Source organism: Sciurus carolinensis, chromosome 5, assembly GCF_902686445.1.
Source record: "Sciurus carolinensis chromosome 5, mSciCar1.2, whole genome shotgun sequence".
In the NCBI taxonomy this organism is placed as follows: domain Eukaryota; kingdom Metazoa; phylum Chordata; class Mammalia; order Rodentia; family Sciuridae; genus Sciurus; species Sciurus carolinensis.
In genome coordinates, this window is record NC_062217.1 from 102,905,618 (window position 1) to 102,932,226 (window position 26,609).

General features: G+C 35.0%; 1 protein-coding gene across 1 annotated transcript in view; it reads left to right on the forward strand.

Moving 5' to 3' along the window:
• Window positions 1-2,643: 2,643 nt before the first annotated feature.
• The window catches only part of LOC124985686 (uncharacterized), a 33,511-nt gene continuing 9,545 nt past the window's right edge, over window positions 2,644-26,609 (forward strand). Inside the window, exons 1-3 of the mRNA XM_047554349.1 lie at window positions 2,644-2,721; window positions 17,628-17,685; window positions 17,772-17,944. Coding sequence (XP_047410305.1) covers window positions 2,644-2,721; window positions 17,628-17,685; window positions 17,772-17,944 — 309 coding nt within the window. The remainder of the gene's footprint in view (window positions 2,722-17,627; window positions 17,686-17,771; window positions 17,945-26,609) is intronic.

Consider the following 26,609-nt stretch of genomic DNA (forward strand, 5'->3'; position numbering starts at 1 on the left):
AGTTTCATGAAGGGTCAGAGATAAAGGTTTAATTTCATTTTGTTACACATGGCTTTCAATTTTTTCCCAGCACCATTTGTTGAAGAGGCTATCTTTCCTCCAATGAATGTTTTTGGCACCTTTGTCTAGTATGGGATAATTTTATTTATGTGGTTTGTTTCTGTGCCTTCTATTCTGTATCATTGTTCTATGGGCCTGTTTGGTGCCCATAACATTCTATCTTTTTTATTTTTTTCCTTCACTATAGGTATAGTATACTTTGAGTTCTGGAATTGTGCCTCTAGCTTCATTTTTAAATGGTGATTTTCAAGAAAACAAGCAACAATAAATGTTGATAAGTATGTGGGAAACTTATGTACTGCTGGTGGAAAATCAAATCATGCAACATTATGGAAAACACTATGAAGATTCCTCAGAAACCTTGGAATGGAACCAGCATTAGACCTAGTTATCCTAGTACTAGGCTTATACTCAAAGTGCTTAAAATCAGCATAGTAGAGTGACACAGTCACATTAGTGTTTATAGTACCTCAACTCACAGTAGCTAAGTTATGGAATGAACCAAGCTTCCCCCCTCTACAGATGAATGGATAGAGAAAATGAGTTTTATATCAGAGACTCATGTGCATGTGCCATGGAGTGTTACTCAGATTTAAAGAAGAATAGTGTTTTGGTCTTTGCTGGTAAATGGATGGAGCCTGATAATATCATTTTGTGTGAAATAAGCTAAAAGCAAAAAGTTAAAGGCCCAATGTTTTCTCTGATATGCAGATTTTAGTTCACAATAGCGGGGTAGAGAGGAAAGAATATTGTTACTTTATATTAGATAAAGAGGAGTGAAGGGACAGGAAGGGGTATGGGCCTAGGAAGCATAATAGAGTGAAACAGGCATTTTTTACCTCATGTACATATCTGTCTGCATGACCTAAGTGATACTACAATATGTAAAACCAGAAAAATGATAACTTACCCTCCATTTATTTAGATCTATCAAAATGTATAAAGGCATTCTACTGTCATATACAACTAATGAGAACAACAACAACAAAAAGAATGATGTTGGAGTTAGATTTAGTATGAATAGCTTTTTCAATGATCAGATATAATCCTATCTCCGTGTTTTCTTATATTTTGAATCTTTATCTTTTCAAATGCTTTTGCTGCATCTAATAAGATAATCATGTGATTCTTATCTTTATGTGTATTGATGTGGTGAATTACATCTATTGATGTGTGTATGTAGAACCAATCTTGCATCCCTGTGAAAAAGCACACTTGATCATGTTGTGCTATCATTTTAATAAGTTTTGGTATCAATTTCCCAGTAGTTCATTCAGAATTTTTGAGTTCATATTCCCCGGATTTTTGTCCTGAAGTTTTTTTTTTTTTGGTGTGTCTTTGTTTGGTTTTCAAATCATGGTGATACTGGGTTCACAGAATGACTTTGGAAGATTACCCTCCTTTATATTTTCAGAGTTGTTTGAGGAGGTTTGATGTTAGTTCCTCTTTGAATGTCTATTTGTACTTGGCTGGGATTCAATTGGGTTCTGGGTTGTTCTTTGTTGGCAGGCTTTTGATACTAAGTTCAATATTTTTTGCTTGATATTGATATGTTAAAATATTCTATGTCCTTAAGGCTCAGTTTAGGGTAGGTATCCTTTCTCTAGAAAATTGTCAATGTCTTCATGATTTCTAATTTATTGGAGTATAAGTTTTCAAAAATATTTCTGATTATCGTCTGAATTTCCCTGTACTCTGCGATGATATTTTGTTTTCTTTCACAAAATGTAGGAATTTGATTTTTTTCTTCATTCTTGTTTCAGCTAGGTTAAAGTTTTATCAAGTACATGTTTGTTTTAACAACCAATTTTTTATCATCAATTGTTTTGAAACTTTGTTTCACTTTCATTGAAGTTGGCTCTGATTATAATGATTTCCAGTTCTTTTCTAATTTTAGTGTTGATTTGTTCTTCTCTTTCCAGGGCCTTGAGATGTAATGTTAGGTTATTAGTTGACTTTCTATTCTTTTAATGAATGTGGTGAGTGCTATGAAATTCCTCATAGAACCACCTTCATAGTGTCTCAGAGATTTGGATATGTTTTGCCCCTATCCTCATTTACGTTTAAACATTTTAAACTTTCATCCCTGATTTTCTGCTATCCATTGGCCATTCACTAGTGCATTATTTAATCTAGAGTTGTTAGTGTAGTTTCTATGTTTTGTTATGTTGTTGATTTCTAAATCATTCCATTATAATCTGATGCAGTGCAAGGTATTATCTCTAATTTTTTGTATGTACTAAGTATTGCATTGTAGACTAAGATGTGGTCTTTTGGAAAAAATGATCTGGGAGCTGCTGACAAGAAAGTGTATTTCATGATTGCTCAGTATAGTTTTTATGTTTTTTACTGTTTTTCCTAGTTTGTCTGGGAAGGAAAAGGAAAAGTGTGTGAAAAGTTGCAGCAATACAGGAATGATGGTAATCTCTTTGAAGACTCCCCATTTGTGCTGTTTATTACCTTGAAATAATAGTCTCATCTACTTTTTTTACTTTGTTTATAACCAAAAAAGTAAAATGTGACACTAGGAACCCAAAACGTGGAACCTTGCTCGACAATATTGCTGAGAGTGAAAGAGAACATATGGTTTCAACTGGTAGTAAAAGCCATGTCAAGGAAAAGAGCTTGTGTGATGCTCCCCTGTCATCGCCTGTCCAAAAGGTAAGATGTCTTTTAATACCTGTTTTCCATCCCTTTTTAAAATTTATTGTCTCCCCTATCCTCATAATGATGGCAGTGATCCTAAAAAGATATATGAGGCCCCTACTAGATCACAATAGAAAATAAGTACAGCACCAAGAGAGACATATGTAGAGGATGGAGATTTCTATAAGTTGATGGGAGTAAATAAATTTTGGGTATCCTTACTGTGGAAGGAACAAATTAGAGTGAAAATTAAATGAGTAGTTAGTTGAACCTGAAGGTGAGATGGACGGAAAATGGGAAGTATTCTTTATAAAGAGCAAATGTAAATATGTAGATTGAATAAGAGAGTGAAGACAAAGGATGTAATGAAAACCCAACAAAAATAGTGGAGTTAAGGATAGCAAAAGTGTGGACTAGATTCCCCTGAAAGACTCAAGATTCATTATAAGTAAGAAGTGGAAGAAAATATACTTCTCACTTCTTTTATATTTAATGATTTTATATATAGTTCATAGGTGGATAGGTCTGTGAGGGGAATTCTGGAATCATTGAAAATTATCCCAGCTATGACATTTAAGTTGACCCGTAAAGGAAGAGAAGGAGCCAGATTCATAAATGTATAAGAGGAAGAACTTCTGCACACAATGAAAATTTGTCTTCCATTGTTCACCTTACATACTGGCGTGAGTGGAAAGCAGGGTGTGAGATAACATCACCAACATCATTTTATGATTATACAGTATAAAACACATAAAAATATATGCCTACACATTTAGATACTTAATAAAAATTTCTTTACTTCCCTTCTTATTGATACTTGGAATACATATTGTATCCTAGCACTAAGGAATTGAAGACTGAAAATAAAAAGAGGGTCAAAGTTTCGTACCACAGCACATTTGTTATAGAGGATAGAGTGTTTCTGTGTGTCATACTCCTATTTGTGTATAACTTAGTTTGATGAATGTCAGTCTCAAAATATAACCTTACCATTTCCTCTTCCTTCAGATTTTTTCCTCACCCTTCCCACTTATGGTCTTCCTACACATTTCATGATGACCATTTTCACATATGACCTGTTTACTTCTGAGTCTGGCTTATTTTGTTTAACACGATCCCATCCAGTTCCAACCATTTCCCTGTACATGGCACCATTTCTATGGCTGAATAATAATCCATTGTTTGTATGACGACTGTATTTTTTCAATACCAGTGAGCATTGGTATAACTGGGCCATGGGAAATTTTATTTTTAATTTGAAGATTAACCTCCATTCTGCTTCCTGTAGTGGAAGTAATAATATGCATCCTCAGGAAGAGTACTGATAGATTCCTATTATGGAGATCCTCGTGAGTATTTATTGTGTTTTCTTGAGTATTGCTTGCTGAATTGGGTAAGATGGAATCTCAACATAATTTTGACTTGCATGTTCCTTATGGCAAAAGATATTGAATCTTTTTTCATGTAAGAATTGACCAATTATACCTTTCCTTTAGTTAACTGTCTGTTCATTTGCCATTGGTTAAAAGGGTTGTTTGTCCTTCCAGTGCTGAATTCCTTTAGTTGTTTATATATTTAGTATGCTAATCCTGTGTCAAAACTTAACTGGCATGCATTGTCTCCCGTGGTATACACTGTCTCATCACTCTTTTAGTTGTTTCCTTTGCTCTTCAGAAGGCTTTATTTTGATGCACTCCTGTTTATCTCTTTGTGCTGTTATTTCCTCAGCAGTAATATTCTTCTTCCTAAAGCCATCCTCCATGTCTATATGCTGAGATGTTTTCCCAAATCTTGCAAATAGTTGTAGGTTTCTGTTCTTATATCTAGGTTTGTTAAAGCTTTTGTATTGTCTTCTTCATGTGGAGAAATAGAGATCTACTTCCATTCTTCTACATATGACATCCACTTTCCTGAGACCTTTGCTTTTGCTCCTACATTGCATTAAACATGTACATGATAGTGAGGTTCATACTGATATAATCATAAATGTATGTTTTTTATACCATTTCAGACCCTGGTTCCTCCCATTCCTTTCCCTCACCTTCTTCTACTGCACTGATGTATCTTCCAGTCATTTATTTATTTATTTTTAATTCATAGTTATACATAAAAGGTGGATCTTCTATCTTGTATTTCCTTACATGAAGAGTAATATTGTCAAATTCCTTCCAAGTTCCCTTCCCTGCCTGATCCCTTCTCCCTCCCCATTTAGCTCTTTCCATTTTATTAATCTCTCATTGAACTTAATCATATCCATTCCTACTTGTTCCTCTTTGTTTACTTTAGCTTCCCTGTATGTGAGGAAACTTTTGAAATCAGTTTTCTCATATGACTTATTTTATTTAGCATGATATTCTCTAGTTTTATACATTCATTGACAAATGGCATTATTTCATTTCTTAAGACAGAGTTACACTTCTTTCTGTTCATATACCACATTTTATAATCCATTCAATATGTCTTGACTACTCTGATTTGTGTTGGGATAGACATTGATGTAATTGTATCCCTGTTGTCTGCGGAGTTTACAACTTGTGGATATGTACCTGGGATAGGAATTGCTAGATCACATGGTGGTTCCATTTCTAGTTTTTGAGGAATTTTCATATGAATTGCCAGAGTGGTTGCACTAATTTGTGCTCCCACCAACAATGTGTGAGTGTACCTTTCCCCCCACATTCTTACCAACATTTATTACGAATATTCTTGATGATTTCCATTCTTTCTGTGAAGAGAAGAAAGCTCTGCAGTTTTCACTTGACTACTAGATACTTTGAACATTTTCTTCATGTATATTTGACCATGTGTGTTTCTTCTCTTGAGGTATGTCTGTCAAGTTCTTATTAATTGGATTAATTGTATTAGATGTTAAGTGTTTTGAGTTCCATATACATTCTTGTTTTTAATGCCCTCTCAGAGGAGTAGTGGACAAATATTTCCTCCTATGTTGTGGATTCTCTATTCATGCACTTTATCACTTCCTTTGCTGCCAGCACTTATCAAAAAAAGAAGTTGACTTTTCCCATACATATGTTTTTGGCACTTGTGTCCAAATATCAGATGACTGCCAGGTGGGTTCTTCTCTGTAACTTCCATCAATTCTGTTTTGTGTTTCTGGTTTAGTGCCATTTTCATGCTGTTTTCCTGATGATTACTGTGTCTTTTGCTTTGAAATTGAGTATTGTGATGCCTTCTTCTTTGCTCTTATGTCTCAGGTTTCCTTTGTGTATTTTTGGTCTGTTTTTCATCCATATGGATTTCAGAATAATTTTTCCAGTTGCGTGAATACTTCGATGGAGGTTTGATAGGGATTGCATAAAATCTGTGAGCCACTTTCTGTACTTGGCTATCTTCCCCAAATAAGGTTGCCTTTTAATTAATATATGAGGAGACTCTATCTTCTTCAGTTTTTTTCATTGTTCTGCAATTATCCTTGAATATTTGCATCACCTGCTTGGTTTCCTTTCTTCTTGTCTATTGTTTTTTTTTTTTTTTTGCATGTATTATGAGTTTCAGTTATCCTGATTTCATTTTCAGTGGGATTGTATTTTTTTAAGTTATTTAGTTGTAAATGTATTGAATACCTTCATTTTTCTTATTTATTTTTATATGGTACTTAGAATTGAACCTGGTGCCTCACACACACCAGGCTAGTGTTCTACCACCAAGCCCAAACCAGCCCTCAGTTTGATTGCTTTTGTTGTGTAGAAATATTATTGATACTTGTTGTTTTTGTTTTTTGCTACTTTGCCAAATTTGTTTATCACATATTAAAATTTTTCTGGTAGATCCTGTATGATCTTCCTTCAAAGAATGTCAGTAATCAGTAAATAGGGATAATTTGACTTCTTACCTTGTATATGCTTCCCTTGTCTAATTGCTCTGATTAAAATGTCAGGCAGTATTTTGTATAGGAGAGATGAGCATGCACATGTTTTACTTGTTCTGATTTTAGAGGAAATGCTGTAGACTTTTCACCATTAAGTGTGCCCCTGGCTTTGGGTTTGGCATACATGGCCTTTGTATTACTATAAAAAGTTCCTGCTGTTTCTAGCTTCTTAAGACTTTTCTCATGAAGGAACTTTGAATTTTGTCAAAGGCTTCTTATACATCGGTTGTGATGATCATGAGGTTTTTGTTTGTGATTCCTCTGTGTGATGTACTACATTAGTTTGCATGTGTTGACTTGTCTTTGAGTTTTTGGATTTAAACCAATTTTATGATGGTGTATGATCATTTAAATGCGATATTAAAATTGTTTTGAAGTATTGCATGAGCATGTTCGAAAATATCTTAAAAATATTATTAAATAAGGTTTTCCTTGTTTTTTTTCCTTGGCAGTTTTGCTATAAGGATGACATTGCCTTCATATAATGCCATTTTTGTCAATTTTCTCCCCTTTTTTAATTGCCATCTATTTTTTGAGAAACATCAGCATTAGTTCTTGTATCTTTTCTCTCTTTTCCTTGTTTAGTTTGGTTCAAGATTCTTAATCTTGTTATATCTTTTCAAAGACCCAACTCCTTGTTTCATTTATCATTGGTATTAGTCATTGTTTTTTTGTAGTTCATAAATTTTGGCACAACTATTTATCCTTTGTTTTATTCTGCTGGGTTTGGCATTGGTTTGTTCTTCTTTCCCTAAGTCCTTGAAATTTATCCAAATGTGAATTATTTGAGTTTCTTCTGATTTATAAGTAAGATAACCATATTTATAAATTCCTTCTTAGTGCTGCTTACAATGTATCTCATATATTCTGGTTTTTTTCTTTTTTTCAATTGAATCAAAGGGACTTTTAATGCTTCCCCCAATTTCTTTGATGACACATTGTTCATGCAAAAGTACATTTCTCACTGTGTAAGGGATTGTAGTGTTTCTGTGTTTTTCTTGGTGTGTGTTTGAAATATTCTTTCCTGTGATCTGATATTATGCAAGGAATTACATTCATTGCTTTTGTGTATTTGCTAAGAATAACTTTCATGACAATTCCAGTCTTCTTTAGAGAAAATTCTATGTAAATAATGATTATTCTAATGTTGTCTGAGGAAGTATTGCATAGACATCCATCTGTACAGTCCTTTTGATCAAACGTACAGTTGAACTCCGTTGAATGTTGAGTTTTTTTTCTGGATGCCATAGGTTTTGTTGAGAGTGGTATATTGAAGTATACTTATGGTACATGGCCTATCTGTCCCTTTACTTTTAGTATTTTTTGATTCATGAAATGTGGGGCACTAGTGTTCAAGGTGTAAATGTTTGCAATCATTAAACATTCTTTTTGGCCTATTCCTTTTACCAATAGTTATTGATCTTCTTTGTCACCTGTGGCTAATTTTGACTTGAAGTCTACTTTGATAAACATGAGAATACCCACCTCACCTTGCTTTTGGCTTCCATTTATATGAAAAGGATATACCATTTTCCATCCCTTCATACTGTGAGTCTCTTTGCCTGTGATGTGTATTTCTTGCAGACAAGATACAGTTGCCTCTTGATTTTTTTCACTCACTATTTCACTTAATGCCTTTAATTGTAGAATCAAGCCCATTTACATTCAGTGTGAAGGGTAGACAGGGATGTATTTCCTCATGTCCTTTTGCTTGATTTTTAAATTTAGAGTCACTATTTATTGACATTTGCTTATCTAATTTAGTGATATTTATTTTTCACATGTGCATCTTATTTTCATCTTCTTTTTATGTAGGATCCTTTTGAGAACCTTCTGCAGTGCTGCCTTATTGTCCATGAATTGTTTCAGTACTCTTATGAAATTGATTTATGGGTGTTAATTTTGTATGCCTCTAAACTGGTAAATTTTTCAGGAGTTCTAGAATTTTCTCTGGTGCATTCCTTTTGGGTCTTACAGGTATACAATCTGTCCTCACCTAACAGACCTAGTTTTAGCTCTTCTTTCCTGTGTGTATCCCTTTTCTTGCTCTCTTTGCCTAATATCTCTGGCTAGGGTTACATGGACTCTGTTGAACAGAAGTGGCTAAAGGGCATCCCTATCTTGTTCCAATTTTTAGAAGGCATGCTTTATTTTTTCTACATTTAAAATGGTGTTGATATTAAGTTTTTGAGTTGTTTATATGTCCTAGAGATTCAGGCTTTATCTTACGTGCTTGTGGTTAAGATGTTCCTTCCATCTGTAGGCTCTCTCTTCTCATTATTTATTGTTTCTTTTGCTGAGAAGAAGCTTTATAGTTTGAACATGTCCCGTTTATTGATTCTTGATTTAACTTCTCATACCTTTAGGAGTCTTGTTCAGGAAGTCAGATCCTAGGCAATCATGGTGAGTATTGGGCCTACTTTTTCTTCTAGGAGTTGCAGGGTCTCTGTTCTACTGTCTGATTTGATCGACCTTGAATTGAGTTTCATGAAGGGTGAGAGATAAAGGTTTACTCTCATTTTTTTACACATGGCTTTCAATTTTTTCCCAGCACCATTTGTTGAAGAGGCTCTTTCCTTCAATGAATGTTTTTGGCACCTTTGTCTAGTATGGTACAATTTTATTTATGTGGGTTTGTCTCTGTGTCTTCTATTCTGTGTCTTTGGTCTATTTTCCTGTTTGGTGCCCATACCATTATGTTTTTTTTTTTTTTTTTTTTTTTTTTTTTTTGTCCTTTACTATAGGTATAGTATAGTTTGAGTTCCAGAATTGTGTCTCGTGCTTCACTTCCAATAGTGATTTTCAAGAATACAAGCAACAATAAATGTTGATGAGAATGTGGGAAACTTATGTACTGCTGGTGGAAAACAAAATTGTGCAACATTATTGAAAGCACTATGAAGATTCCTCAGAAACCTTGGAAAGGAACCAACATTTGACCCAGTTATCCCACTACTGGGCTTATACTCAAATTTTATAAAATCAGCATACTAGAGTGACACAGTCACATTAATGTTTATAAAACTCAACTCACAATAGCTAAATTATTGAATGAACTCAGGTTCCCCTCTACAGATGACTGGATAGAGAAAATGTGTTTTATAAAACACACACACACACACACACACACACACACACACTACATACATACACACAAACATACAGAGACACATATGCGTGTGCCAAGGAGTATTACTCAGCTTTATTTTTATTTATTTATTTATTTTTTTTATTGTAAACAAAAGGGATTCATGTTATTTCCCTGTTTGTACATGGAGCCAAGGCATACCCTTTGTGTAATCACAAATTTACACAGAGTGTTGTTGTTTGATTCATTCTGTTATTTTTTCCCTTCCCCCCCACCCCTCTTTTCCTTCTATACAGTCCTTCCTTCCTCCACTCTTGCCCCCCTGCTTAACCCTAACCCTAAACCTAACCCTAACCATAACGCTAACCCCTCTCACCCCCCATTATATGTCATCATCCGCTTATCAGGAAGATCATTTGTCCTTTGGTTTTTTGAGATAGGCTTATCTCACTTAGCATGATATTCTCCAGTTTCATCCATTTGCCTGCAAATGCCATAATTTGATCATTCTTTATGGCGGAGTAATATTCCAATGTATATATATGCCACAGTTTCTTTATCCATTCATCAACTGAAGGGCATCTAGGTTGGTTCCACAATCTGGCTATGGTGAACTGAGCAGCTATGAACATTGATGTGGCTGTATCTCTGTAGTGTGCTGATTTTAAGTCCTTTGGGTATAGGCCAAGGAGTGGGATAGCTGGGTCAAATGGTGGTTCCATTCCAAGCTTTCTGAGGAATCTCCACACTGCTTTCCAGAGTGGCTGCACTAATTTGCAACCCCACCAGCAATGTATGAGTGTACCTTTTTCCCCACATCCTCGCCAACACCTGTTGTTGCTTGTGTTCTTGATAATCACCATTATATTTGGGGTGAGATGGAATCTTAGGGTAGTTTTGATTTGCATTTCTCTTATTACTAGAGATGTTGAACATTTTTTCATATATCTGTTGATTGCTTGTAGATCTTCTTCTGTGAAGTGTGTGTTCATTTCCTTAGCCCATTTGTTGATTGGATTATTTGTATTCTTCGTGTAGAGTTTTTTGAGTTCTTTATAGATTCTGGAAATTAGCGCTCTATCTGAGGTATGGTTGGCAAAGATATTCTCCCACTCTGTAGGCTCTCTCTTCACATTTCTGATAGTTTCCTTTGCTGAGAGAAAGCTTTTTAGTTTGAATCTATCCCAGTTGTTGATTCTTGCTTTTATTTCTTGTGCTATGGGAGTCCTGTTAAGGAAGTCTGATCCTAAGCCAACAAGTTGAAGATTTGGACCTACTTTTTCTTCTATAAGATGCAGGGTCTCTGGTCTGATTCTGAGGACCTTGATCCATTTTGAGTTGAGTTTTGTGTAGGGTGAGAGATAGGGGTTTAATTTAATTCTGTTGCATATGGTTTTCCAGTTTCCCCAGCACCATTTGTTGAAGAGGCTACTTTTCTCCATTGTGTATTTTTGTCCCCTTTGTCTAGTATGAGAACATTGTATTTATTTGGTTTGTGTCCATGTCCTCTATTCTGTATCATTGATCTACCTGTCTATTTTGGTACTAATACCATGCCGATTTTGTTACTATTGCTTTGTAGTAGAGTTGAAGATCTCAAATTGCAATATCCTCTGCTTCACTCTTTCTACTGAGGATTGCTTTAGCTATTTTGGTTTTCTTATTCATCCAGATGAATTTCATAATTGGTTGCTCTATTTCTGTAAGGTACATCATTGGGATTTTAATTGGAATTGCATTGAATCTGTATAGCACTTTTGGTAGTATGGCCATTTTGACAATATTATTTTTGCCTATCCAAGAACATGGGAGATTTTTCCATCTTCAAAGGTTTTCTTTAATTTCTTTCTTTAGTGTTCTGTAGTTCTCATTGTAGAGGTCTTTCACCTCTTTTGTGAGATTGATTCCCAAGTATTTTATTTTTTTCGATGCTATTGTGAATGTGGTAGTTTTCCTTACTTCTCTTTCTAAAAGTTTTCTGGTGGAATTTCCAGGTTTCTCTAAATATATAATCATGTCATCAAGGAACAAGGATAGTTTGAGTTCTTCTTTTCCAATTTGTATTCCTTTAATTTCTTTGGTTTGTCTAATTGCTCTGGCTAGAGTTTCAAGGACGATGTTGAATAAAGTGGTAAAAGAGGGCATCCCTGCCTTGTTCCAGTTTTTAGGGGGAATGCTTTCAGTTTTTCACCATTGAGAATGATATTGGCCATGGGCTTAGCATAGATGGCCTTTACAATGTTAAGGAATGTTCCCACTACCCCAATTTTTTCTAGTGTTTTGAGCATGAAGGGATGCTGTATTTTATCGAATGCTTTTTCTGCATCTATTGAAATAATCATGTGATTCTTAACTTTAAGTCTGTTGATATGGTGAATGACATTTATTGATTTCTGGATGTTGAACCAACCTTGCATCCCTGGGATAAAACCCACTTGATCATGGTGCACTATCTTTTTAATATATTTTTGTATGTGATTTCCTAAAATTTTGTTGAGATTTTTTGTGTCGATGTTCATTAAGGATATTGGTCTGAAATTTTCTTTCCTGGATATGTCTCTGTCTGGTTTAGGTATGAGTGTGATATTGGCTTCATAGAATGAGTTTGGGAGGGTTCCCTCCTCTTCTGTTTCATGGAATAGTTTGAGGAGTATTGGAATGAGCTCTTCTTTAAATGTTTTGTGGAACTCGGCTGAGAACACATCTGGTCCTGGACTTTTCTTTTTTGGTAGGCTTTTGATGACCTCTTCTATTTCATTGCTTGAAATTGATTCATTTAAGTTGTGTATATCCTCCTAGTTCAGTTTAGGTAATTCATATGTCTCTAGAAACTTGTTGGTGTCTTCGAGGCTTTCTGTTTTTTTGGAATATAGATTTTCAAAACAGCTTCTAATTATGTTTTTTATTTCACTCGTTTCTGTTGTGATATTTCCTTGTTCATTCTGAATTTTAGTTATTTGAGTTTTCTCCCTCTTTCTCTTTGTTAGTGTGGCTAAGGGTTTATCAATTTTGTTTATTTTTTCAAAGAACCAACTCTTTATTTTGTTAATTTTTCTGATTGTTTCTTTTGTTTCAATTTTGTTGATTTCGGTTCTGATTTTAAGCATTTCCTGTCTTCTACTACTTTTGGTGTTGTTCTGCTCTTCTTTGTCTAGGGCTTTGAGCTGTAGTGTTAAGTCGTTTATTTGTTGATTTGTACTTCTTTTGTTGAATGCACCCCATGAAATAAATCTTCCTCTAAGTACTGCTTTCATAGTGTCCCTGAGATTTTGATATGAAGTGTCTTTGTTCTTGATTACTTCTAAGAATTTTTTTATTTCCCTCCTGATGTCTTCTGTTATCGATTCATCATATAATAGTTTATTTTTTAATCTCCAGGTATTGGAGAAATTTCTGTTTTTTATTCTGTTTTATTTCTAATTTCAATCTATTATGATCTGATAGAGTACAAGGTAGTATGTCTACCTTCTTGTGTTTGCTGACCGTAGCTTTGTGGCATAAAATATGGTCTATTTTAGAGAAAGATCCATGTGCTGCTGAGAAGAAAGTGTATTTGTTCTTTGTTGGATGGTATATTCCATATATGTCGGTTAAGTCTAAATTGTTGATTGTGTTATTTAGATCTGTGGTTTCTTTGTTCAATTTGTGTTTGGAAGATCTATCCAGTGGTGAGAGAGGTGTGATAAAATCCCCTCTTATTATTTTGTTGTGGTCTATATGATTTCTGGAATTGAGAAGGATTTGTTTGACGTACATTGATGAGCCAATGTTTGGGGCATAGATATTTATGATTGTTATGTCTTACTGATTTATACTTCCCTTAAGCAGTATGAAATGTCCTTCTTTATCCCTTCTGACTAACTTTGACTTGAAGTCCACATTATCTGAAATGAGGATGGATACTCCAGCTTTTTTGCTATGTCCATGTGCATGGTATGTTTTTCCCCATCCTTTCACCATTAGTCTATGGGTATCTCTTTCTATGAGATGAGTGTCTTGGAGGCAGCATATTGTTGGATTTTTCTTTTTAATCCAATCTGCCAGCCTGTGTCTTTTGATTGATGAGTTCAGGCCATTAACATGTGAGGTTATTATTGTGATATGATTTGTGTTCCCAGTCATTTAACTCATTTTTATTTTTCGACATGATTTGTTTTCTCCTTTATTTGGCTATTCCTTTAGGCTAGTTCCTCCCGTTGCTGATTTGCATCGTTGTTTTTCATCTCTTCCTCATGGAATATTTTGCTGAGAATGTTCTGTAATGCCAGCTTTCTTTTTGTAAATTCCTTTAGTTTTCATTTATCATGGAAGGATCTTATTTCGTCGTCAAATCTGAAAGTAAGTTTTGCTGGGTATAAGATTCTTGGTTGGCATCCATTTTCTTTCTGGACTTGGTAAATGTTGTTCCAGGCCCTTCTAGCTTTTACGGTCTGGATTGAAAAATCTGCTGATAATCCGTATTGGTTTCCCCCTGAATGTAATTTGATTCTTTTCTCTCGCGGCCTTTAGAATTCTGTCTTTATGTTGTATGTTAGGTATATTCATTATAATGTGCCTTGGTGTGGTTCTGTTGTAAGTTTGTATATTTGGAGTCCTATAAGCCTCTTGTACTTGGTTTTCCATTTCATTCTTCAGATTTGGGAAATTTTCTGATATGATTTCATTGAATAGATTGTTCATTCCTTTGGTTTGTTTCTCTAAGCCTTCCTCAATCCCAATAATTCTTAAATTTGGCCTTTTCATGATATCCCATAATTCTTGTAGATTCTGTTCATGATTTCTTACCATCTTCTCTATTTTGCCACTTTGTTTTCAAGATTCAATATTTTGTCTTCAATGTCTGAGGTTTTGTCTTCCAGGTGTTCTATCCTATTGGTTATGCTTTCTATGGAGTTTTTAACTTGGTTTATTGTTTCCTTCATTTCAAGGATTTCTGTTTGTTTGTTTTTCAGTATCTCTAACTCTTTATTGAAATGATCTCTTGCTTCCCGTATTTGGTCTTTTAACTGTTGATTGGTGCGATCATTTAATGCCTGCATTTGCTCTTTCATCTCCTCCTTCAATGCCTGCATTTGCTCTTTCATCTCCTTGTTTGTTTCCCTGATTGTTTTAATTATGTACATTCTGAACTCCCTTTCTAACATTTCTTCTGCTGTGCTGTCATGGGGTTTTATTGATATAATATCTAGGTTTGTTTGGGACATTTTCTTCCCTTGTTTTCTCATATTGGTCAGATATCAGTGGGACTCTGAGATATTGCAGATTTCCTCTATTGGCTTATAGTGTCCCTGTAGATTTCCAGTATATCACCTCCCAGCCTTCAGTAGCCTGAAGTCTTGGAGGAACTTGATAATGCAGTGCTTCAGAAGAAAGCTGCCCCTAGCCTGCTACTGGTTCCAGAGCTGGAGCTGTCTCTGTGTGGAAAGACTCTCACTGGGCAGCCTGCTCCTAGAAGCTGGCCCGTGGAAGGAGCCTGCTGCTGGAGGGTGCAGGGCTTCTTGGAGAATTCTGTGGCTGCCCTGCCCTGGTTCTAGAGACTACCTGCAGGCCAGAGTTCACCATTTGCTCTGCGACCTGGGCTGGCTCTGTGCAGAAAGGCTCTTACTGGGCAGCCTGCTCCGAGAAGCTGGCTGTGGAAGGAGCCCGCTGCCGGAGGGAGTAGGCCTGCCTGGGGAAGACTCTAGCTGCCCTGCCCTGCTCTGAGAAACAGCCCCTGTCCGGACCTGCTGCCCGGGCGAGCTTCACCCGGTGGGGGAGACTCACCCCATGGCCCTATTTTAGTCCAAGACTCTCAATGCCTCCCCCTCTCAAATCTTGGGTTCTGGAGGGATAGGAGATGCAGTCACCCTCCAGTCCGACATCTTGGATCACCCCGTGGAAGGAGCCTGCCGTCGTAGGGAGCAGGGCTGCTTGGAGAAGTCTCTGGCTGCCCTGCCCGGGTCCCAGAGGCTGCCTGTAGGCTGGAGCTTGCTGCTGGCTCCGGGACTTGGAGCTGGGTCTGTGCAGAAAGGCTCTCACTGGGTGGCCTGCTCCGAGAAGCTGGCCATGAAAGGAGCCCACCGCTGGAGGGAGCAGGGCTGCCTGGGGAAGTACCTGGCTGCCGTGCCCTGGTCCATGAAGGTGCCTGTGGGCCGGAGCTCGCCGCTGACTGCGCGACCCGGAGCTGGCTCTTTGCAGAAAGGCCTTACTCAGCTTTAAAGAAGAATAGTGTTTTGGTCTTTGCTGGTAAATGGATGCAGCCTTAGAATATCATTTTGTGTGAAATAAGCTAAAAGCAAAAAGCTAAAGGCCCAATTTTCTCTGATGTGCAGATGTTAGTTCACAATAGCGGGGTAGAGAGGAAAGAATATTGTTACTTTATATCACGTAAAGCAGAGTGAAGGGACAGGAAGGGGTATGGGCCTAGGAAGCATAATAGAGTGAAACAGGCATTATTTTCCTCATGTACATATCTGACTGCATGACCGAAGTGATCCTACAATATGTAAAATCAGAAGAATCATAACTTACCCTCCATTTATGTATGATCTATCAAAATGTACGAATGCATTCTACTGTAATGTACAACTAATGAGAACAACAAGAAAAAAAAGAATGATTTGGACTTAGATTTAGTATGAATAGCTTTTACAATGTTCAGATATATTCCTTCTATCTCTGTTTTCTTATGTTTTGAATCTTTATCTTTTCAAATGCTTTTGCTGTATCTATTGAGATAATCATGTGATCCTTGTCTTTATGTGTACTGATGTGGAGAATTACATGTATTGATGTGTATATGTTGAACCAACCTTGCATCCCTGTGAAAAAACCCACTTGATCATGTTGTGCTATCATTTTAATAAGTTTTGGTATCAATTTCCCAGTAGTTTATTCAGAATTTTTGCATTCATGTTCTCAGGATTATTGACCTGAAGTTTTCTTTCCTTGATGTGTCTTTGTTTTTCAAATCATGGTGATACTAGGTTCACAGAATGACTTTGGATGATTACCCTCCTTTTATTTTTCATATAATTGAGGAGGATTGATGTTAGTTCCTCTTTGAATGTCTAGTTGTGCTTGGGTGAGATTCCATTGGGTCGAGGGTTTTTCTTTGTTGGCAGATTTTTGAAAGTATGTTCAATTTTATTGCTTGATATTGATGTGTTAAAATGTTCTGTGACTGAAAGGCTCAGAATAGGTAGGTAATCTTTCTCTAGAAAATTGTCAGTGTCTTCATGATTTCTATTTTATTGGAGTATGAGTTTTCAGAAATATTTCTGATTATCATCTGAATTTCCTTTTATTCTGTAGTGATATTTCCTTTTCCTTCACAAATTGTAGGAATTTGATTTTTTTCCTTCATTCTTGGTTCATCTAGGTTGAACTTTTATCAAGTACATGTTTGTTTTAATAACCAATTTTTTATCAATTGTTTTGAAACTTTGTTTCATTGATGTTGGCTCTGATTGTAATGATTTCCAGTCTTGTTCAACTTTTAGTGTTGATTTCTTCTTCTCATTCCAGGGCTTTGAGATGTAATGTTAGGTTATTAGTTGACTTTCTATTCTTTTAATGAATCTGGTGAGTGCTATGAAGTTTATTCTTAGAACCACCTTCAGAGAGCTTCAGAGATTTGGATATGTATTGCCCCTATTCTCATTTACATTTAATCATTTTAAACTTTCATCCCTGATATTCTGCTATCCATTGGTCATTTAGTAGTGTATTATTTAATCTGGAATTGTTAGTGTAGTTTCTGTTTTGTTATGTTGTTGATTTCTAAACCATTCCATTATAATCTGATGCAGTGCAAGGTATTATTTCTAATTTTTTGTATGTACTAAGTATTGCATTGTAGGTTAAGATGTGGTCTTTTTGAGAAAATGATCTGGGTGCTACTGAGGAGAAAGTGTTATTTCATGCTTGCTCATTACACTTTTCATTTTTTTTTGTCTCTCCTAGTATGTCTGTGAAGGAAAAGGAGAAGTGTGTGAAAAATTGCAGCAATCCAGGAATGATGGTAATCTCTTTGAAGACTCCCAAATTGTGCTGTTTATTACCTTGAAATAATAGAGAATTTCATCCATTCTTTTTTTTTTTTTTTAGTTTGTTTTATTACCATAAAAGTACAATGCGACCCTGGGAACCCAAAACATCAAGCTTTGCTTGACAAGAATATATCTGAGAGTGAAAGAGAGCATATGGTTTCAATTGCTAGTGTAAGCCATGTCAGTGAAAAGAGTTTGTATGACGCTCCCTTTTCATCACCTGTCTCAAAGGTAAGGTGTCTTTTAATACTTGTTTCCATCTCCTTTTTAAATTTATTGCTTCCCATGGCCTCATAATGATGGCAATGATCCTAAAAAGAAATATGCGGCCCCTACTAGATCACAATAGAAAATAAGTGCAGCACCAAGAGAGACATATGTAGAGGATGGAGATTTGTATAAGTTGGTGGGAGTAAATAAATTTTGGGTATCCTTACTGTGGAAGGAACGAATTAGAGTGAAAATTAAATGAGTAGTTAGTTGAACCTGAAGGTGAGATGGACGGAAAATGGGAAGTATTCTTTATAAAGAGCAAATGTAAATATGTAGATTGAATAAGAGAGTGAAGACCAAGGATGTAATGAAAACCCAACAAAAATAGTGGAATTAAGGATAGCAGAAGTGTGGACTCAATTCCCCTGAAAGACTCAACATTCATTATAAGTAATAAGTGGAAGGAAATGTAATTCTCAATTCTTTTATATTTGAAGAGTTTATATATAATTCAGAGGTGGATAGATCTGTGAGGGGAATTCTGGAATCATTGAAATTTATCCCAGCTCTGACATTTAAGTTGACACATAAAGGAAGGGAAGGAGCCAGATTCATAAATGTGTAAGAGGAGAACCTTCTGCACAGAGTGAAAATTTGTCTTCCATCATTCACCTCACATTGTGTAGTGACTGGGAAGCAGGGTGCGAGATAACATCACCAAAGTCATTTTATGATTATATAGTAAAGAAACACATAGAAATATATGCCTACACATTTTAGATACTTAATAAAAAAATTTCTTTACTTCCCTTCTCATTGATACTTGGAATACATATTGTATCCTAGCACTAAGGAATTATTGACTGAAAATAATTAAGAGGGTCAAAGTTTCATACCAGTGCAACATTTGTTGTAGAGGATAGAGGGTTTTGTTGTGTCATATTTGTATGTGTGTGTAACTTAGTTTGATGAATGTCAGTCTCAAAATATAGCCTTACCATTTTTCTTCCTTCCAATTTTTTCCTCACCCTTCTCACTTATAGTCTTCCTACACATTTCATGATGACCTTTTTCACATATGACATGTTTACTTCTGAGTCTGGCTTATTTAACACAATCCCATCCATTTCCATCCATTTCCCTGCACATGGCACCATTTCTATGGCTCAATAAGAATCCATTGTTTGTATGCTGACTGTATTTTTTCAATACTAGTGGGCAGTGGTATAACCGGGCCATGGGAAATTTTATTTTTAATTTGAAGAGAAACCTCCATTCTGCTTCCTGTAGTGGAAGTAATAATATGCATCCTCATGAAGAGTACTGATAGATTCCTATTACACAGATCCTCATCAGTGTTTACTTTGTGTATTCTTGAGTATTGCTTGCAGAATTGGGTTAAGATGGAATCTCAACATAATTTTCGCTTGCATGTCCCTTTGGCAAAAGACATTGAATCTTTTTTCACATAATAGTCGACTGGTTATAACTTCTTTAGTTAACTCTTTGTTCATTTGCCATTGGTTAAAAGGGTTGTAATGTCTTTCCAGTGCTGAATTTTTTTTTTTTAGTTTTTTGTATATTTAATCTAGTAATCATCTGTCAAGGAGTAAGTGGCTTGGTTCTTCTTTCATGCTATACACTCTGTTACTGGGTTCTGGGCTCTGCAGAATATTTTGTTATACATCAGTTACTCTCCCTCTTGCTATTATTTCCTTACCTGTATTATTCCTCTTCATAAAGTGTATTCTGTGCCTATATGCTGAGGTGTTTCCTCTAGATTTCCTGCCAGCAGTTGCCTTAATTCTGTTCTTATGTCCCTATACATTTTGTGTCATCTTCTACAGGTGTGAATTAGAGATCTCATTTTGTTCTTCTACAAATGAATATCCAGTTTGCCCAATGCCATTTTTTGGCTTTTGTATTGCATTAAATGTGTATATAATAGTTGGGTTCATATTGATATTAGGAAACATGAATTTTTTTACACTATTTCAGATCCTAATTCCTCCCTTTCCCTTCACTTACCCCTCATCATCTTCTACTCTAGTAGTCAACCTTCCACTCATTTATTTTTAGTTAATATATATTTTAATTAACATACATATTAATATATATTTATTTTTAATTAATATATATTAATTTATTTTTAATTAATATATAACATATATATAAAGGTGGAATTCTCCATTATGTATTTTCATGCATGAAGTTTAATTTCATCAGATTCCTTCTATGTGCCCTTGCCTTATGTAATACTCCTCAGTCCTCATAACTCTGTCTCATATTTCATTGTTTTTCCACTCTACTAATCTTCCCTTTAACTTTGTGATATCCATCCCACCTTTGTCCCTCTTGGTTTGCTTTATCTCCTGTCTCTGAGCAAAATCATTTCAACACTCAAATTTTTTATTTGACTTATTTCATTTATCCTGACATTCTCCTGTTGTAACCATGTATTGACAAATAGCATAATTTCATTCTTTAATACAAAGTAATACCATGTCATATATATATATATATATATAATGTCATATATGTATATATATAATTAATTATATATATAATGTCATATATATATATACAATGAATTTTATATTCCATTCATCACATCTTGGCTAATATGAGTTATGCTGCTATTGACCTTGATGGACTTGTATTCCAAATGTTCTGGTGATTTTACAAATTTTGTGTATACACCAAAGAGTGGAATAGCTGAATCCTATGATAATTTCATTCCTTGTCTGGGGGTAACTTTTATCCCCACATCCTCATCAACATTTAATATCATTTATATGCTTGATGGTTGCCATTCCAAATTAGAGGGAGGACATCTTTGTGGAGTTTTGACTTGCATTTTCTTCATTGCTAGATATTTTGAACATTTTTCATATATAATGAATTATTTGTGTTTCTTCCTTTTAGAAATGTCCGTTAAGTTCTTATCAATTGGGTTAATTGTATTTATGATGTTAAGTGTTTAGGGTTCTTTATATATTCTTGTTATTAATGCCCTCTGAGAGGATTAGTGCACAAAGATTTTCTCCTCTTTTGTGAACTTTCTTCCTGTTCTTTATTCTTTCCTTGGCTGCCAGCACTTTTAGAAAACAAAACAAAACAAAACTGTCTTTTCCTGTACTAATGTTTTTGGCCTTGTTTCCACGAATCAGACAACTCCAACCATGTGTGTTTGTCTCTGTGTGTTCAGTCAATTCTGGTTTGTATTTCTATTTTAATGCCAGCATCATGCTCTTTTCCCGATTGTTCCTCTGTGTTGTGGTTTGAAATTGGGTATTGTAATGCCTCCTGCATTGCTCTTATATCTCAGGTTTCCTTTGTCTATTGTTGGTCTGTTTTTCATCCATATGAATTTCAGAATAATTTTTCCAGTTCATGAATAGTAACTTAGGAGGTTTGATAGGGACAGCCTAAAAAATCTGTGAACCACTTTCTGTATTTGAATATCTTCCCCATATTCAGGGTGCCTTTGTTTTTGAATATAAGATGTCTCTCTACCTTGTGTTTTTCATCAATTTTGTTTTCATCATTCTGCAATTTTCCTTGAATAGTTTTTTCACCTCCTTGGTTTGAATTATTTCCATATATTTTTTTTTTTTGCATCTCTTGTGAGTAGTGTTGTTATCCTGATTACATTCTCACTGAGATTTACTTAGTTGTAGATGGACACAATACCTTTATTTCATTTATTTATTTTTATCTGGTATTGAGAATAGAAACCCATGCCTCACATGTGCCAGGTAAGTATTTTCTATCACTGAACCCAAACCCCATACCTCAGTGAGATTGTTTTTGTTGTATAGAAATATTATTTATATTTTTATGTTGATTTCATTTTCAGCTACTTTGCCAAATTTTTTAATCACATCTTACGTTCTTCTGGTAGAGCTTTTAGGACCTTCTGAAAGAGGATCAGATGATTTGTATATAGGGATAATTTGATTTGTTACTTTTTATTTCCTTCCCTTTTCTAATTGCTAAGACTAAAATTTCAGGTGCTATTTTGTATAGGAGTAGTGAGCATGCACATCTTTACTCCTTTCTTTTTATTTTCTTCCCTGTTCTAATTGCTGTAACTAGAATTTCAGGTGCTATTTTCTATAGGAGTGGTGAGCATGCACATCTTTTACTTGTTTCTGATTTTAGAGGAAATGCTGTAGATTTTTCACTATTCAATGTGCCATTGGCTTTGGGTTTGGCATACATAGCCTTTGTAATACTATAACAAGTTCCTGCTGCCCCTAGTTTCTTAAGACTTTTCTTATGAAGGGCTACTGAAGTTTATCAAAGACTTTTTCTACATCTATTGTGATGATCATGAGATTTTTGTCTTTGATTCTCTGTGTGGTGTACTATATGTATAGATTTGCACTTGTTGAACCATCCTTGCATTTTTGGAATTAAGTCAACTTCATGAGGTTGTGTGATCATTTTAATGTGTCGTTGAAATTGTTTTCAAGTATTTCATGAGGGTTTTTCAAAATAACTTCCTCAAGTATAATATTAAATACTTTTCTTCCCTTGTTTTGTTCTTATGCAGTTTTCCTGTTAGAGTGATATTGCCCTTATAGAACGAGGTTGTCAGGATCCTACCTTTTCTAGCCCATGTAATTGTATGAGGAGCATCAGTGTTAATCTTTGATGGTCTGGCAAAATTTAGTCATGGATCTGTCTGGTCCTGAGCTTTTGTTTTTGGTAGGCATTTCATTTCTGCTTCAGTATAATGGCATGCTGTGGGTCTATTTAGATATCCTGTATCCTATTGATTCAAGTTTTGTAGGTCATATTTGTCTAGAAATTTATCCATTTCTTCTACATTTTCTAGTTTATGCAATGTAAGTCATCCTAACAAGTCTATGGATTTCCCATTTATTGGCATTTCACTTTTCAAAATAGTCCCTAATGGTCCTCTGGATTTCAGAAGTGTCTAAAATCCACTTTTTTGTCTGTAGCTTTATTCATTTGTATCTTCTCTCTCTGTACTTTGGTTAGTTTGCTTCAGGGTTTACCAATCTTGTTTATCATTTCAAAGAACTGATTCTTTGTTTCATTTATCCTTTTTATTGTTCATTCATTTCCATTTCATTAATTTTGGCACTAATACTTATCATTTCTTTCATTGCACTGGACTTGGAATTACATTATTCTTGTTTCCCTGAGACCTCAGGATTCATCTATAGGTGAGTTAGTTGAGATTCCTCTGATTTTTTATGGTATGTATCTGTATTTAAAAATTTCCATCTTTGCCCTGCTTAACTTCTGGGATGTGTTTCTCTTTTTCAGTTGATTCTAAAAGACTTTTAGTACTTACCCCAATTTCTTTGATGGAACATTCTTCATGCAAAAGTGTATTGCTCATTCTCAAAATTTCTGTCATTTTCTTGGTATGGGTTTGAAATGGTATTTTTATTATGATCTGATAACATGCAAGGGATTAATTTGATTGCTTTGTGTATTTGCTAAGAATAGCTTTTATGGCCTAATTAGAGTCTGCTTTAGAGAAATTTCTGTGAAAAGAAAGAATATTCTCCTGTTGTCCAGGAAAATATTCCATAGACATCTGTATAGTCCTCTTGATCAAAAATGCAGTTGAACTCTCTAGTAACTGTTGACTTTTTGTATGGATGACATAGTATTGGTGAGAGTGGTATATTGAAGTCACACACACTGATTTTACTGGGGCCCATCTGTTACTTTATTTGAGTAGTTTTTGTCTCACAAAATTGGGGGCACTGATATTCAGGGCATAAACCTTTGCAGTCATTAAATACTCCTGTTGGATTATTCCTTTTACCAATAGGTAATTATCTTCTTTGTCATCTCTGGTTAACTGTGGCTTGAAGTCTGCTTTGGCAAATATGAGAAGAGCTACTGCTCCTTGCTTTGACTTCATTTATAGGAAATGGGAATACCATTTTCCATCCTTTCATTCTGTGAGTCTCTTTGCATGTGAGGTGTGTTTCCTGCAGACAAGATACTGTTGGATCTTGATTTTTTTCACATTTCATATTTTTTCGGTATTCTACTTAATGTCTTTTAATTGAAAAATCAAACCCATTTACATTCAGGATGAATGGTAGAGAGGTATATATTTCCTTGTGTCATTTTTCTTTATTTTCAGTTTGGATTCACTCATAATTCACACTTGCTTACCTACTCTGGTGAGATTTATTCTCTCACATGTATTGTCTGATTTTCATCTTCTTTTATACATGATATTCTTTTGATTACCTTTATCTGTGTTGCCTTATTTCCCATAAATTGTTTTAGTTTACTTTTATGAAATTGAATCATGGGTATTAATTTTGTATGCTGCTAGGTTAATGAATTTGCTCAGGTGTTCTGGAATTTTTCTGGTGCAGTTTTTTTTTTTTTTTTTTCTTTCTCCTTGTGGTGCTGGGTATTGAACCCAGGGCCTTGTGCATGTGAGACAGGTACTCTCAGCTGAGCTATATCCCCAACCCCACTTTTTTGGGTCTTCTAAGTGTAGAATTGTGTCACATTCAATTGGAGGTAGTTTTAACTGTTCTTTTCCTTTATGGATTTCTTTCTTTCTCTCTTTGCCTAACTCTGGCTAGAGTAATGTGGACTGTTTTGAACAGAAGTGGTAAAAGAGGGGATCCCTGCCTTGTTCTGGTTTTTAGGAGGAATGCTTTTAGTTTTTCTCCATTTAGAATGATGTTGGCCTTGGGTTTAGCATAAATAGCTTTTACAATGTTCAGATATGTACCTACTATCCCTCATTTTTCTTGTATTTTGAACCTTTATTTTTTCAAATGCTTTTTCTGCACCTATTGAGATAAGCACGTGATTCTTATCTTTATGTGTGTTGATGTGGTGAATTACATCTATTGATTCTGTATGTTGAACCGACTTTTCATCCCTGGGATGAAACCCAGGTAATCATGGTGCTCTATCATTTTTAGTGTGTTTTGGTATGAGATTCACCAGTATTTTGTTAAGAACATTTGCACTTATGTTCAACAGGGTTATTGGCCTGAAGTTTCCTTTCCTTTTGTGTCTTTGTCTGGTTTTGGAGTCAGGGTGATACTAGGTTCATAGAATGTGTTTGGTAGTGTTCCCTCCTATTTTTTTCTTACAATAGTTTGAGGAGGATGGATGTTAGTTCTTCCTTGAAGGTTTAGTTGTACTTGGCTGAGATTCCATCAGGTCCTGGGCTTTCTTTTTTGGTAGGCTTTTGATAGTATTTTAAATTTCATTGCTTGAAATTCATGTGTTAAAATTTTCTATGTCTTCCTGGCTCAATTTGGGTAGGTAATCTTTCTCTAGAAATTTGTCAATTTCAAGATTTTCTATTTGATTGGGGTATAAGTTTTCAAAATAGTTTCTGATCATCCTCTGAATTTCACTGTTGTCCATGGTGATATTTTCTTTTTTATCATGAATTTTAGAAAGTTGAGTTATTTCCTTTGTTCTCTGGTTAGTGTAGCTAGGGTTTTATCGATTTTATTGCTTTTTTTTTTTTCAAAGAACCAAGTTTTTGATCATTGGTTTTTTTTCAAATTTATTCTTTCAATTCCATTGATCTTGGCTCTAATTTTAATTATTTCCTATCTTGTGCTGCTTTTTGTATTTTTTTTTGTTCTTCTTTTTCCAGGGCCTAGAGATATAATGTTTGGTTATTTATTTGTTAGTTTTTTATTCTTTTTATAAAATTTAATTTATTTTTATTTTTTACAAACTGCATTTTGATTGATTGTAAACAAATGGGTTAAAACTTTTCCTTTCTATGGTTGTACATGATGTAGATTCACACCATTCATTTAATCATACATGTCCATAGGGTAATAATGTCTATCTCATTCCACTACCTTTCCTTCCCCTACCTGCTTCCCTCCCCCAATTTGCCTCTACACAGCCCAAAGTTCCTCTATTCTTCTCTTACCCCTGTTATGTATTGTCGTCCAATTATCAGAGAAAACATTCACCCTTTGGGTTTTTTTATATTGGCATATTTCACTTAGCATGATATTCTCCAATTCCATTCATTTATCTGCAAAATCCATAATATTATTCTTTATGACTGAATAATATTCCATTGTGTATATATATCACAGTTTCTTTATCCATTCATCTATTGAACAGTATCTAGGTTGGTTCCATAATGTAGCTATTGTGAATTGAGCTACTGTAAACATTGATGTGGCTGCTTTACTATAGTATGCTGATTTTAATTTTGGGGGGTATCAACTGAGAAGTAAGATAACTAAGTCAAATGGTGAGTTCATTCCAAGTTTTCTGAGGAATCTCCTTACTGCTTTCCATAGTGGCTGCACCAATTTGCAACTCCACCAGCAACGTTCGAATGTTCCTCTTTCTCCACATGTATGCCAACATTTATTATTGCTTGTACTCTTGATAATGCCATTATAATGCAAGTGAAATGATATGTTAGGGTGCTATTGATTTGCATTTCTCTAATTACTAGAGATGTTGAGCATTTTTCATATATTTGTTGATCACTTTTATATCTTCTGTGAAGTGTCTGCCAAGTTCCTTAGCCCATTTATTGATTGGGTTCTTTGTGTTTTTGGTGTAAAATTTTGTAAGTTCTTTATAAATTTTGGAGATTAGTGCTATATCTGGAGTGCATGTAGAAAAGATTTTCTCCCACTTTGTAGTCTCTCTTTTCACATTATTGGTT